The following is a 13,257-nucleotide window of genomic DNA, read 5'->3' as shown; positions in this document are numbered from 1 at the left end:
TTCAGTTCTGCCCACAAATTTTCTATCGGAGGTCAGGGTTTTGTGATGGCCACTCCAATACCTTGACTTTGTTGTCCTTAAGCCATTTTGCCACAACTTTGGAGGTATGCTTGGGGTCATTGGGTCACTGAGTTTGGAAGACCCATTTGCGACCGAGCTTTAACTTCCTGGCTGATGTTTTGAGATGTTGCTTTCAATATATCAACATAATTTTCCTTCCTCATGATGCCATCTATTTTGTGAAGTGCACCAGTCCCTCCTGCAGCAAAGCACCCCCACAACATGACGCTGCCACCCCCATGCTTTACAGTTGGGATTGTGTTCTTCAGCTTGCAAGTCTCACCCTTTTTCCTCCAAACATATCAGTGGTCATTATGGCCAAACAGTTCGATTTTTGTTTCATTAGACCAGAGGACATTTCTCCAAAAAGTAAGATCTTTGTCCCCATGTGCACTTGCAAACTGTAGTCTGGCTTTTTTATGGCAGTTTTGGAGCATTGGCTTCTTCCTAGCTGAGCAGCCTTTAGGTTATGTCGATATAGGACTTGTTTTACTGTGGATATAGATACTTGTCTACCTGTTTTCTCCAGCATCTTCACAAGGTCCTTTGCTGTTGTTCTGGGATTGATTTGCACTTTTCGCACCAAACTATGTTCATCTCTAGGAGACAGAATGTGTCTCCTTCCTGAGCGGTATGATGGCTGCGTGGTCCCATGGTGTTTATACTTGCATAGTATTGTTTGTACCTTCAATGTGGTACCTTCAGGCATTTTGAAATTGCTCCCAAGGAGGAACCAGACTTGTGGAGGTCCACAATTGTTTTTCTGAGGTCTTGGCTGATTTCTTTTGATTTTCCCATGATGTCATGCAAAGAGGCACTGAGTTTGAAGGTAGGCCTTAAAATCCATCCACAGGTACACCTCCAATTCAGTACACCTCCTATCAGAAGCTAAGTGGCTAATTGTCTAATGCCTTGACATAATGTTCTGGAATTTTCCAAGCTGCTTAAAGGCACAGTTAACTTAGTGTATGGAAACTTCTGACCCACTGGAATTGTGATATAGTCAATTAAAAGTGAAACAATCTGTTTGTGAACAATTGTTGGAAAATGTACTTGTGTCAACAGATGTCCTAAACGACTTGCCAGAACTATATTTTGCTAATATTAAATCTGTGGAGTGGTTAAACAAAAAGAGTTTTAATGATTTTATCCTAAGAGTATGTAAACTTCTGACTTCAACTGTATGCAACGACCAAAAATGTCCATTTATTGACTCACAATTTAAAACTTGCACATATGGGAACACACAAACATGTCCTGTGTAAACAGCCCCTAAGAGTGTCTGATTTTTTTTGCCAGATCTTGCATTAATTCAGAGTTTATTGCTGTCAATGATGTTGTTTCCATGTGTCCAGGCCTGCACTAACTTCAATGACAGTGGCGCATGTGTGACGCAGTGCCCGCAGCCGTTTGTCTACAACCCCACCACATTCCAGTTGGAGCACAATCCACGGGCCAAATACACCTATGGAGCATTCTGCGTCAAAAAGTGCCCACGTAAGAAAGACAGAGAGAGAGAGAACACAAGCATGTGTATGTTGTGATTGTGGATACTTCACTCACATAAACGGATATCAGATGCCATGTAGAGGTGCACACATGTAGGCGTGTAAGCATGTTTCAGATTGAATACAAATGAGGAAGATTGCACTCCTTTGAGTCTCTGACATGGTGGGGTCCACATGTAAAGAGTTATAACTGCTAAAATTACCGCTGAATCACACTTCTGTTCTTGATTTCTGCTTTCCCCTTTGACTTGAGGAGATCCATCCTTCCCTTTGGATGAAAGAAAGAAAGAAAGAAAGAAAGAAAGAAAGAAAGAAAGACTGAGAACAATAAAAAACTAAAAATAATAAAGAACAAAGAATGAATCAAGTAGCAAATGAACGCATGAATGAATGAATGAAAAAAATTATAAATAAATAAACAATAGGAAGGACAGAATAACAGAGAAAAATGAAAACAAAAAATAATGAAAATGAATTAATAAAGTAGTGAATGAATGAATGAGCAGTTGGAAGTGACCGAATAAATGCGGGAGAAAAAATAAGGAGAGAACGACAGCTAGAAAGAACTAATGAAAAACAAGAAAGAAGAACTGAGAACAATAACAAACAAAAAAACAATAATGAATAAAGTAGCAAATTAATGCATGCATGAATGAATGAATGAAAAAAACGAATAAATAAAAAATAAGATACAAATATAAAAAGAACTAATGAAAACAAGACAGGACAGAATAACTGAAAAATGAAACAATAAAATATTGAAAATGAATTAATAAAGTTCATATATATATATATATATATATATATATATATATATATATATATGTATGTATGTATATATATATATATATATATATATATATATATATATTCATATATATAAATGAATAATGCATGAATGAACGAATAAACTAATGAATTAATTAATTAATGAAAAAGCAAAAAAAGAAAAAGAAAGAAAGAAAGAAAAAGCTAAAACGAAATTAGAAAATGAAAGAAGTAGAAGTTAAAAAACGAAACAGTGAGCAGGGTAATTATGGAGATCTCATGTAATTTTCAAGAAAACAAAGTTTCTGGTGAACTGACCTGACCACTTTGAAGAGGAGAGAATAGAAGAAAGTAACACAAGAAAGGGCAGAAATGAAAGAGAGCTATGATAACAGTGATGGCTAGATGATAGGTGAGGGTGAGACCCATTATTCCCCCTTGCTGGGCTGCCACTGGTGCAGAATGAAGGGTTTGTACACTGACAGCCGCCCACTCCAGTGCTCAGTCCATGATGAATGTCATTGTGGAGTACTTAGCTATCAGCCCTATAAATGAAACTGCCCTCCAGAGTCACACAAGGCCACTACATTCAGTAGAATAGTAGTTAAGTACTCTGTGTGGTTGTGTTTCTCTAGTTTACTGTCGCTAATGTGAGGGTTGTGTTTTTTTTTACCCAGGATTTTTTTGTGATTGTGGTCACACACGTTGAGCAGGTGAAATACATTTGCTTCCTCTTAAATCTCTTCTATCAGAGCTTGAGGTTCATTGAACATGTTAGAGGTGAAATAGATGTTTTAGGCACACTTGTTTTCGACAAAAAGAACAGACATGTACTTTTTGTATGCTCTCACACAAACATGCACAAAATTGAAATTCTGTTATCATTTACTCACCTTAATGCCTCTCCAAACCCATATGACTTTCTTTTATTTCTTTCTTCTTTTTTTTTTTTTTTTTTTTGTAGAACACTAAAGGAAATAATTTAAAGTATTGGATGGATTCACTTCAATGGCAGTACAATGGCAGACTCACTGTAACGCTTAATAAAGCACCCAAAAGTCTCATTAAAGTAGTACATGCGACTCGTGGTTACTTTGTATGAAGATAATCCCATAATTTAAGTCATTATTCACTCTCAAATCAAATAAAATCATTAATAAAACAACGCTGAAATCCAGGATGTCACATATATTGATAACCTAATTGGTTCTTACATGTCTCGTCATTGCTTTATTAAGCATCAAAATGATTCACAATATACTGCTATTGAAAAGTCTTGGCATGAAGGTGAGTAAATTATGACATAATTTCATTTTTGGGTGAACGATTGCTTTAAGAAAATAACACATTTCCTGACTGACATTTTCCCCAAATTACCGATGATAGGAATGCGTAAACTCTGTTTTGATGGCATGGAAAAAGCTGAGTCTGTTTGAATCAAGTGGGAATACAGCAAATAGGATTTCTGAAAGCACGACAGGACCCATTTCATTGGCCAGTGGATGCCTATGTCAGAGGTGATTCCGCTGTTGAAATATTCTCAACTTTTGGTCGCATGACAGAGCAACTTTTGAGTGTTTCAGTAGCATACTATACATTTAATTGCATTAATAATAATAATAATAATAATAATATTAATAATAATAATAATAATATTTTTGTCTTATGCCTATATCAGCAATCAAAATAGACAATTATGCTAAAGGTATAAATGTAAACGTAAAATTATAATACATAGCAGAAATTAAAAAGGATAGGTCCACTATCATATTTAATAAGGTGGGGCTTGCTCATGTCAGTTAGCCCTTGGTTTGAGTGCTGCTTTGATGGTTTCAAAACAGACCTTCACTTGTGAGACCTCCATCTTCCTTTATCTGGCCTCCACTGAAGCCCCTCTCACCTCCCTGGTGATGGATGCCATAGCACCCAGTCCCCGCCGGAAATGGGCCCCTTCCATCACACACACGCCACAGTCACGATCCCCACTGAGTCTGTGCGGATGTGTTATTGTTTTTTTGTGAGAATGGTTTTTTTGTGTTTCCTCTCTACCATTACAAAATGTCAATGGCTTTTCTCACAGAGATTGCTTAGAGTTTGTTTAGGGGCGAGTTGCCGTCTGAATGTTTGTTGTCCCTCTCTGTGTATGGTGTGACAGATAACTTTGTGGTGGACCACAGCTCCTGTGTCAGAGCCTGTCCCAGCAACAAGATGGAGGTGGAGGAGAATAGAATCAAGATGTGCATCCCCTGCACCGACATCTGCCCTAAAGGTGCTCACACACTTCATCCAGTTACAAAAATGTATGGGGAGGGGATTCTTATTTCTTATCTGCTGTCTGGACTGCTCGAAGCAGGCAGCGGAGCAAGGCGTATCACGTGTCAGCTTAAAACAGTGCTGCTCTAATGGAACAGGTTCTGATGCGTCACAGATTGGACTACTTTTTTTTTACTTATGGGAATCGGAGGTACTGGAACGCCGTGCCGAGGTGCTGTTGTACCGTTCCAACCCATTTTAACCCCTGGTTACTATAGCTATTGTTACCACCCCTTCTGTAAAGTCTTCTTTTTTTATGGTTTTACATTGTTTCTAGCTGGTTCATGCTGGTAATTTATGGTCATTAGCTGGCCCAAGCTGATCTGTATGGTTCATCAGGGTTGTGTCTAGATCAGCGCTACACAACACGCGGCCCACAGGCCGCATGCGGCCCTTGATTGATCTTTTGCAGCCCGCGTTATGATATCATCATCAGAACTATATTTATCAGCAGCCTATCAAATCTGTATGAATTGTGATGTGTCAATTTTCATGAGGATTTACACTAGTTTTCTACATTGCTGAATCACAAGAGAGGGAATTCAACTGCAAGAGGATGTTACAAATAAAATAAAATAATAAAAATATCTGAGCGTGGATGATGTTAAGAGAGAGGCGGTCGGTCTGCACATGCGTTCATACACAGTACATGTGCGCTCACACGTGGTCTGTCAATCAAACATGCGCTAGCAATCTCACTTACTCGACACGGCATGAAACTGTCCAGTCTCTTGAATAGCAAACCATACGTATATACGTATATGTACCCGTCATGACAACAGTATTTACAGGAAAAAATAACAGTTTTTCCTGAAGTGACCTTCACGCAAATACTTTTTAGTGACCTACTTCGGCGCAAAAGGCTAAGGGGGGTGAACAAATCTTTATGACTTGTCACTGAAGGACTTCTGGTGCCAATTTTGGATATATCGCTCTTGTTTATGAACACATCTCTGGTGAATGTGATGTTGAACACTCATGGTGTTTGTTAGTTGACAATCGCAGTGACAACAGAACTGATCTATATCAGAAAATCGAACTGTGACACCCCTTATGTTTAAAATAATTACTAAAAGGGATAGTTGACCCAAAAATAAAAAAAAATACTCATTATTTACTCACCCTCATGCCATCCCAGATGTCTATGACTTTTTCTTCTGCAGAACACAAATTAAGCTTTTTAGAAGAAAATCTCAGCTCTGTTGGTCCAAACAATGCAAGTGAATAGTGGCCAGAACTTTGAAGCTCCAAAAACCACATAAAGGCAGCAAAAAAGTAATCCATATGACTTTAGTGGTTGAACCTATGTCTTTAGAAGTTATATGTTAGGTGTGGGTGAGAAACAGATCCATATTTAAGTCCTTTTTTTTACTATAAATCTTCACTTTCACGTTATTCAACTTTTTAGTTTCACTTTCACATCTGAAAGTGAAAGTAGAGATTTATAGTAAAAAAAGCCAATGACTTAAATATTGATCTGTCTCTCATCCAGTGGTGTATGGCCATACACACTGTTCGTACCATAAGCGCTACTGACCTGAGAAACATTTACTCTCAGAATATTTCATCGATCATGAAGTGTGTCCCGTATTTCTGTTGGCTGTTTAAAAGAACTAATGTTGCCCAATTTGCGAATGAATAATTCTTTTGAGTCGGTTCTTTTCAGTGAATTGGCCAAACGGGCTTGCAGAACGGTCTGAATCTATTCGTGATTTAGTACAGTTCGTTCAGAGCGCTCTCTCACTGAATCATATGGAGCGGTTTCTCACACAGTAAAACAGTACCGGGATATTTACGAACACAGAGATCAAACAACGCTGGATACAGTGGAAATGTCCCTATAATCAAATGAAACAAAAGGCTGTCTTTTTGAGAGGTAACTTTGAGAAACTTCAGCTAGTGCTGTGTCATGTGAACAAGGGTCTGTTCAAACTGAACGTGTTTTTACGTCCACTCGCGCTGTTCTTCAATATTATTCAATGTAAATATTCGCTAGATGAATGTGTTTTGACAACTGTGTCACGTTCCCTATCTGTCACTCACTCGATGTTGTGTTCGTGTAGTGACATAGGGGTCACACTTGGGAGCCCCAAACACCTCTGCTTTTTTTTTAAAAAAGCCAGTGGGAATTGGCGAGTGGAATTTGCATGCCACTCCCCCGGACATACGGGTATAAAAGGAGCTGGTATGCAACCACTCATTCAGATTTTCTCTTCGGAGCCAAGCGGTTGTATTCAGTGCACTGAATTCAATTCCCTCCAAAGACGCACCTCAAAACTGCTGGATTTACGGCGCATTTCAGCGGCTTCTCCCCCTCTGCACCCGTGGAGTGCAGAGAATGCCCCTGGGCGCTTCGGCAGAGTGAAAATAAGAGAGTATATTCTAAAAGAGTATATTTTCATTCACAAAAAGAGCGGCACACACGGAACATCTTTTTAAAGATGCCTTTCCGTTTGTGTGTTATTCCTGGTTGCGGTCGTTATCTCTCTGCTTCTTACAGCCACAATCACTGTTTTACGTGTCTGGGCACTGCCCACACGGAGACATCATTCGTGGATGAGTCATGTCCTCATTGCGAGAACATGACCATGGCAACGTTGCGGTCGTGGCTTGCTTTCGTAAGAAATGCTTTCGTAAGAAAGCAAGCCACCCCAGCAGCTCCCCGCACCGGTCCTTCTACCTATGGGTTTGAGACCGCGTCGGTTAGCACTGGGGGCGATTTGGGGACATCAATGTGACCATCTCTGCCGGGTATCCCCCCACGGACCTCCCATTCCTCAGCACGCTCGCTTGCCCCGATTGGGCTCTCGCACGAGACCGCCGGCTCGTCTCAACGCGAGTTCGACTTCTCGTTCGGAGCTCCAGAAGACAATGAGTTATCGAGCGCAGCATCGGAGAGCGGGCACGTCCAGTCTGATGCAGAGGCTTCAGCTGGGCTTCCTCCTTTGGGAACAGACGCCCAGTCTCACACCGACCCGGAAATGACAGACATGATTTCCCGGGCGGCCGCGAGCGTCGGGCTAGAGTGGAACCCTCCACTCTCCCCTGACCCCTTGCGGCTTGACGATTGGTTCCTGGCCCCCATTCCTTTCTTCCCGGAAGTGTACAAGGAGCTGACAAGATCGTGGGAGGCACCTTTTACTGCCCGGTCCCGGTCTTTCAGTTCCCCCACTGTCACTACCCTCGATGGTGGAGTGGCCAGGGGGTATTCGGTGATCCCCCAGGTGGATAAGACGCTCGCGGTGCACTCATGTCCGCAGAGAGCTGCCACCTGGCGTGGGCGCCCAAAGCTCCCATCCAAGGCCTGTAGGTTTACGTTATCCCTGACGACTGTGGCCTGCGGTGCCGCTGGACAAGCCACCTCTGCCCTGCACGCCATGGCTCTCCTGCAAGTACACTAAACCAAGGACAAAGAACTGCACGAGGGTATTTCTGACCTGGGATTGATGCAGGAACTGCACTCGGCTACTGATCTCGCTCTCCGGGCGATGAAGGTCACGGTGCAGTCTCTCGGGCAGGTGATGTCCACCCTGGTGGTCCAGGACGCCACCTTTGGCTCAACTTGGTCAAGATGGGAGAGGCGGATAAGGCACGATTCCTTGATGCCCCCAATTCCCAGGTTGGCCTGTTTGGCGACGCCGTCGAGGACTTTGCCCAGCAGTTCTCGGCGGTGAAGAAGCAGATGGAGGCCTTACAATATATCCTGCCCCGGCGCAGCTTAAGACCCCGCACCCTGTCTGCTCGTCACAAAGGGCGTCCTCCTGCAGCAACAACACCGGCTCCGCCACAGCCCGCCCCCATGGCCCGGCTCCGGCGTGGAGCCCTCCGCAGGAAACAGATGCCACCCGTCTCGCGACCGGCCACTAAGAACCCGAGGAAGGATTCAAAGTGCCCTCGAGACGGGTGACCCAGGGGCGAGGAGACCCACTTCTCTGGGGCTGGTCGACAGACCACTCCATCCCCCGGTGGAGGGCCGGGAGGAGAATCTTTTGTTGCTGCATGCCCAGGAGGCTGCGGTACCCAAAAGCCTGACAAAAGAATGTTTCCCTCATCTCCTGGGTCACATATCTTGTGCGCACGGCCGCCATCACGACCACCATCTACCGTCTCATTTTGGCAGGTATGGTGCTCCAGCGGTGGACCCCCTGCCCCTGTACGCCTAGCTGTAGCACAAACACGCCCACACGGGATTGGTTCCAGTGGACTGCGGGGACGAGATTCCTCCTCCCCTCTCCACGGCCAATCTTTAATTAGGCAGATTTGTGTGTGTACCCTCAGAATAAATCCTGCAGGCACCCCTGCTCTCATTCACAGAGCGGAGATATATATATATATATATATATATATATATATATATATATATATATATATATATATATATATATATTTTTTTTTTTTTTTTTTTTTTTTTCGAAATAATCATAACTTGTCTTCAGCAGAAGAAAGAAAGTTATACACATCTGGGATGGCATGAAGGTGAGTAAATGATGAGAGAATTTTTAGGTGAACTATCCCGTTAACTAAAATTCCAACATTCTTACTATAAAAGTGTTTACTTTATATATATATATATAGTATGGTACAGTATGATTACAAACCGTTCCCTGCTCGCAACTCTCAGCACGGTTAGCTAACCTTACTCAGAACAGAGAACTGTGCTGGTGGAGCGCATGTAGTGATGTGGTGACTTACGACTGTTCACTTGCTCAGTTAGTCCATTCTTGTCTTGATTTCACAGCACTACAATGGAAAATAAACCTTAACCAATGAGCCCAGATCGGTATGGAATGGCACGGTTCTACAAGAACAATAACCATTTAGCCTGATTGTGGAAAAATGCCTTTAGGTAATTTTCTCAGAACGAGGGCTACCATTTAGATACAACATGGCCTACCAACTGGTTGGGCTGAGGTTTACATGACCTGGTGGACCAATAACTAATCTTGTTCAAGCTGTTTAGAGCTGGTAGACCACTTTGGACTAGCAACAAACCAGCTACCTTGTTCCAAATCCAGTATTAAGGTATTAAGGTACCTTAAGGCTGGTATTATCTGTTTTATTCCCCTTAACAGGGACTGGGTTTCTATCAAACAGTGGAAGAAGCTTTCAGCCATTTTTCTGCCATTTTTAATGATTTTTTTTTTTATTTATTTATTTGGAAACGGAATCCCTGTCATATTTTTTAATAACAATGTCAATGTCTTTTTATTTTATTTTATTTTATTTTTTTGGCTTTTTCATTTCAGGTGATGTTTAATACCAAGCTTTGAAGTAGTACCTCCATAAAATACCACAATTTTACAGAAGTAACAGTAACTTTGACCGTGGTATTTTGGTGGAAACTATGGTTAACAATTTGATAAAGGGTCAATTGACCTGACATCCATTATTTATGTCCTCACAAACATGACCTGTAATATCCATGTGTGATTTTGTGGTATTTGAAGTAATCACAGGTTCTGGCTTGTGTTACAGCATGTGATGGGATCGGCACTGCCAGCCTTCAGAAGGCTCAAACCGTTGACTCCAGCAACATCGACAGGTTCATCAACTGTACCAAGATCAATGGCAACCTGGTGTTCCTAATTACGGGTATTAAAGGGTGAGAGTCACTCCTTTATTAACTATATCACCTCAGTTACATTCTGTTTTACAGCTAAATACCAGATATTGAATTGTTCGAATTCACCATTTGATAAAAAAATGGTACTTCTTTTTTTATCAGCTAACATCAGATTATACTGTATGATGTAGGAGTAGATTCAAGTAGTATTAGACTAATAGAGATAGCCTTTTCATCATGGTAGTTTAAAAAAACTACACTAGACTGTTTAATATCACACAAGTGCTGTTTACACACGTTGTGAAGTAAACAGTCCAAGCAAGACCTTATAGACCCACGAGACCTCCATGCTACTGAATGCTGACTTACAGTACACTGGGCCTCTCAATACAGCCGGAGTTAATGTGCTTTTTTATGAAAAACACATTGCCTCCTCTCTCTGTAGGCACTGTGAAAGAAGGAGAAATATTGAACTGTCAGACTGTCAAGAAGTAATTTGACCTCTGGTTGACCTTCTCCCTCTAGTGGCCTCTATCTGAGACCGCTGCATCTGATTGTCATGTGTATATATCCGCAGATTGTGATGCTCAAACAGAGCTACAAAAGAACCATAAAAGTCCATATGACTTGCGCTATATTCCAAGTCTTCTGAAGTCATAGAATAGATTTGTGTTTGGAACAACAAGAAAATAAAATTGTTTTTAACTGATCATGTTACAGTCCACTAAAGATCTGAAATCTCCTTCAGATTTGCACTCATATTCAAAAATGGCTATTGAACCATGTTCTTCAAAATCTCACTTTTTGTGTTGCACTGAAAAAACAAAAGCATGCAGTTTTGGAACGACATGGGAAAGAATAAATGACAGAATTATCAATTTTGTAACAGAATGATAAGTGATATTTTTGTGTGTTATAGGGACGTATATCACAACATAGAGCCCTTGGATCCAGAGAAACTCAATGTGTTCCGCACTGTTCGAGAGGTCACTGGTAAGTCCCATCAGTTGTATTTTTATAACACATTGCATAATATATATACATACATATACAGGGTTGGAAGGGTTACTTTTGAAATGTATTCCACTACAGATTACAGAATACATGCTGTAAAATGTAATTTGTAATGTATTCCTGTAGATTACTCAAGGTCAGTAACGTATTCTAAATACTTTGGATTACTTCTTCAGCACTGGTAGATTTTTTCGCTTGTTTTGACTATAAAAACTCTGCCAGTACAGTAAGACAAAATACACATGTTAAAAATACATTCTCTGAAAAACCAAAATATCTTATGTAGTGTTGTTTCTAAAACAAGATTAATCAGATTGATCTTGTTTTAAGGATTTTTAGATATTTTTACAGGAATACAATACAAAAATTATTATCAAGAATACGATTTTTGCCCTAATATCAAAGGTCTTACTAGATTAAAAGAAATTATGATCCCAATGTGAATTTTCTTGATAAAAAAAATAAATATGATTGTGCCTGGTAACGTGCATGTAAAATGGCTAGAAATAGCATTTTAGCTTAGCGTAAAGCTGACAATTTACACTAGGTTTATTTCTATTTCTTCTGCTCCAAACTTACTTCAAACGTACTTCTCTGTCTGCTCGTATGAAGGTAACACATCATAAGAAAATGTTTCACCACTGTTCAAATGCACCTTGGATCGATCATTTATATGTATAAATGTTTTCCATATGAAAGGACTAAATATCAAATGAAACAAATAACACTAAAATGCAAATTAATCTCTTCAGTAATCAAAATACTTTTTGAATGTAACTGTATTCCATTACTCCACAACCTTGTACACATACTGTATACGTATATAGCAGCTTTACAGAAAAGTGCCTTAACCCTCTGGGGTCTTTTTTTGGGCCCTGGAGAAGTTTTGACATGCCTTGACATTTGTGCTTTTTTCAGTTGCTTAGAAAAATATTAATGGCTAAAGTCTGATAACACTGCATTCAGCACAAACTTGGCTACAATAATATGTGAACAACATGTATGTATTTGTTTGTATTTTTGAGAAAATAACGTTTATGCATGTTTTTTGAAAAAACGAATATTTTAAGTCACTGAAATAAGGCCATATAACACGTACTAAACATTTGTTCACAAGACATTTGAGAACTGGATTTGTAGCCTAGAGTTTTTTTTAAAAATGATGTAAAGACCGTCCTGATCACTCATTCATAAAAAACAATATAGTCATCTAACTTTCGTAAGAAACTTTTAGTGTTAGAAAGGCCATATGCGAGAAAGTGTGGATGATCATGAATACTGATGTGATTCACACCTGAGGAGACAAAGATCCCTCCCCTGAGAGAGAATGAATGTGAGGAGACTTAATGATTGATTGAATGAATTGTTTGTAGCTTATTCACAAAATCAAGTTTAAGTTAAAAGAAGTAATCTGACTATACATTTTCTTTACATAAAGACTTTACTTTAGACCTACACTACCATTTAAAAGTTTTAGATCTGTAAGGTTTTTTAATGTTTTTAAAAGAAGTCTCTTCTGCTCACCAAGGCTGCATTTATTTGATCCAAAATACAGCAAAAACAGTGATATTGTGAAATATTTTTACAATTTAAAATAACTGTTTTCTATTTGAATATATTGTAAAATGCAATTTATTCCTGTGATCAAAGCTGAATTTTCAGCATCATTATTGCAGTCTTCAGTGTCACATGATCCTTCAGAAATCATTCTAATATGCTGATTTTCTAATATGGGCATATTTACAGCACATTTTACACATTTACACCCGAACAGATATTTGCAAGCACAAGCTTTGTTGATGATAGTGAGGCAGCATAAACACTAGTTAAAATATAATCTAAACATTCATATTATTTTTATATCACATTACATATCATATTTATATCATACAGCATACAATTTAAACACCTGCTTTAGCCGAAACAACATTTAAATGGAACTAAAACTTGCCTGTTAGGACATATTCTATTTCAAATTTCAATACTCTGAATCCTGGCTGGCAATCTGGAAATAGTCCAACTAGTAAAATA

General features: G+C 39.8%; 1 protein-coding gene across 1 annotated transcript in view; it reads left to right on the top strand.

Annotated features, from left to right (window-relative positions):
• Positions 1–13,257, top strand: part of erbb4b (erb-b2 receptor tyrosine kinase 4b) — a 583,317-nt gene that overhangs the window by 416,929 nt on the left and 153,131 nt on the right. Inside the window, exons 7-10 of the mRNA XM_051707947.1 lie at positions 1,416–1,557; positions 4,492–4,605; positions 10,125–10,251; positions 11,132–11,205. Of these exons, the coding sequence (XP_051563907.1) occupies positions 1,416–1,557; positions 4,492–4,605; positions 10,125–10,251; positions 11,132–11,205 (457 nt within the window). The remainder of the gene's footprint in view (positions 1–1,415; positions 1,558–4,491; positions 4,606–10,124; positions 10,252–11,131; positions 11,206–13,257) is intronic.

The sequence above is a fragment of the Myxocyprinus asiaticus genome, chromosome 10, assembly GCF_019703515.2.
Source record: "Myxocyprinus asiaticus isolate MX2 ecotype Aquarium Trade chromosome 10, UBuf_Myxa_2, whole genome shotgun sequence".
Lineage (NCBI taxonomy): Eukaryota > Metazoa > Chordata > Actinopteri > Cypriniformes > Catostomidae > Myxocyprinus > Myxocyprinus asiaticus.
The sequence above is the reverse complement of the archived record's forward strand: the minus strand, read 5'-3'. Positions and strand labels throughout refer to the sequence as shown.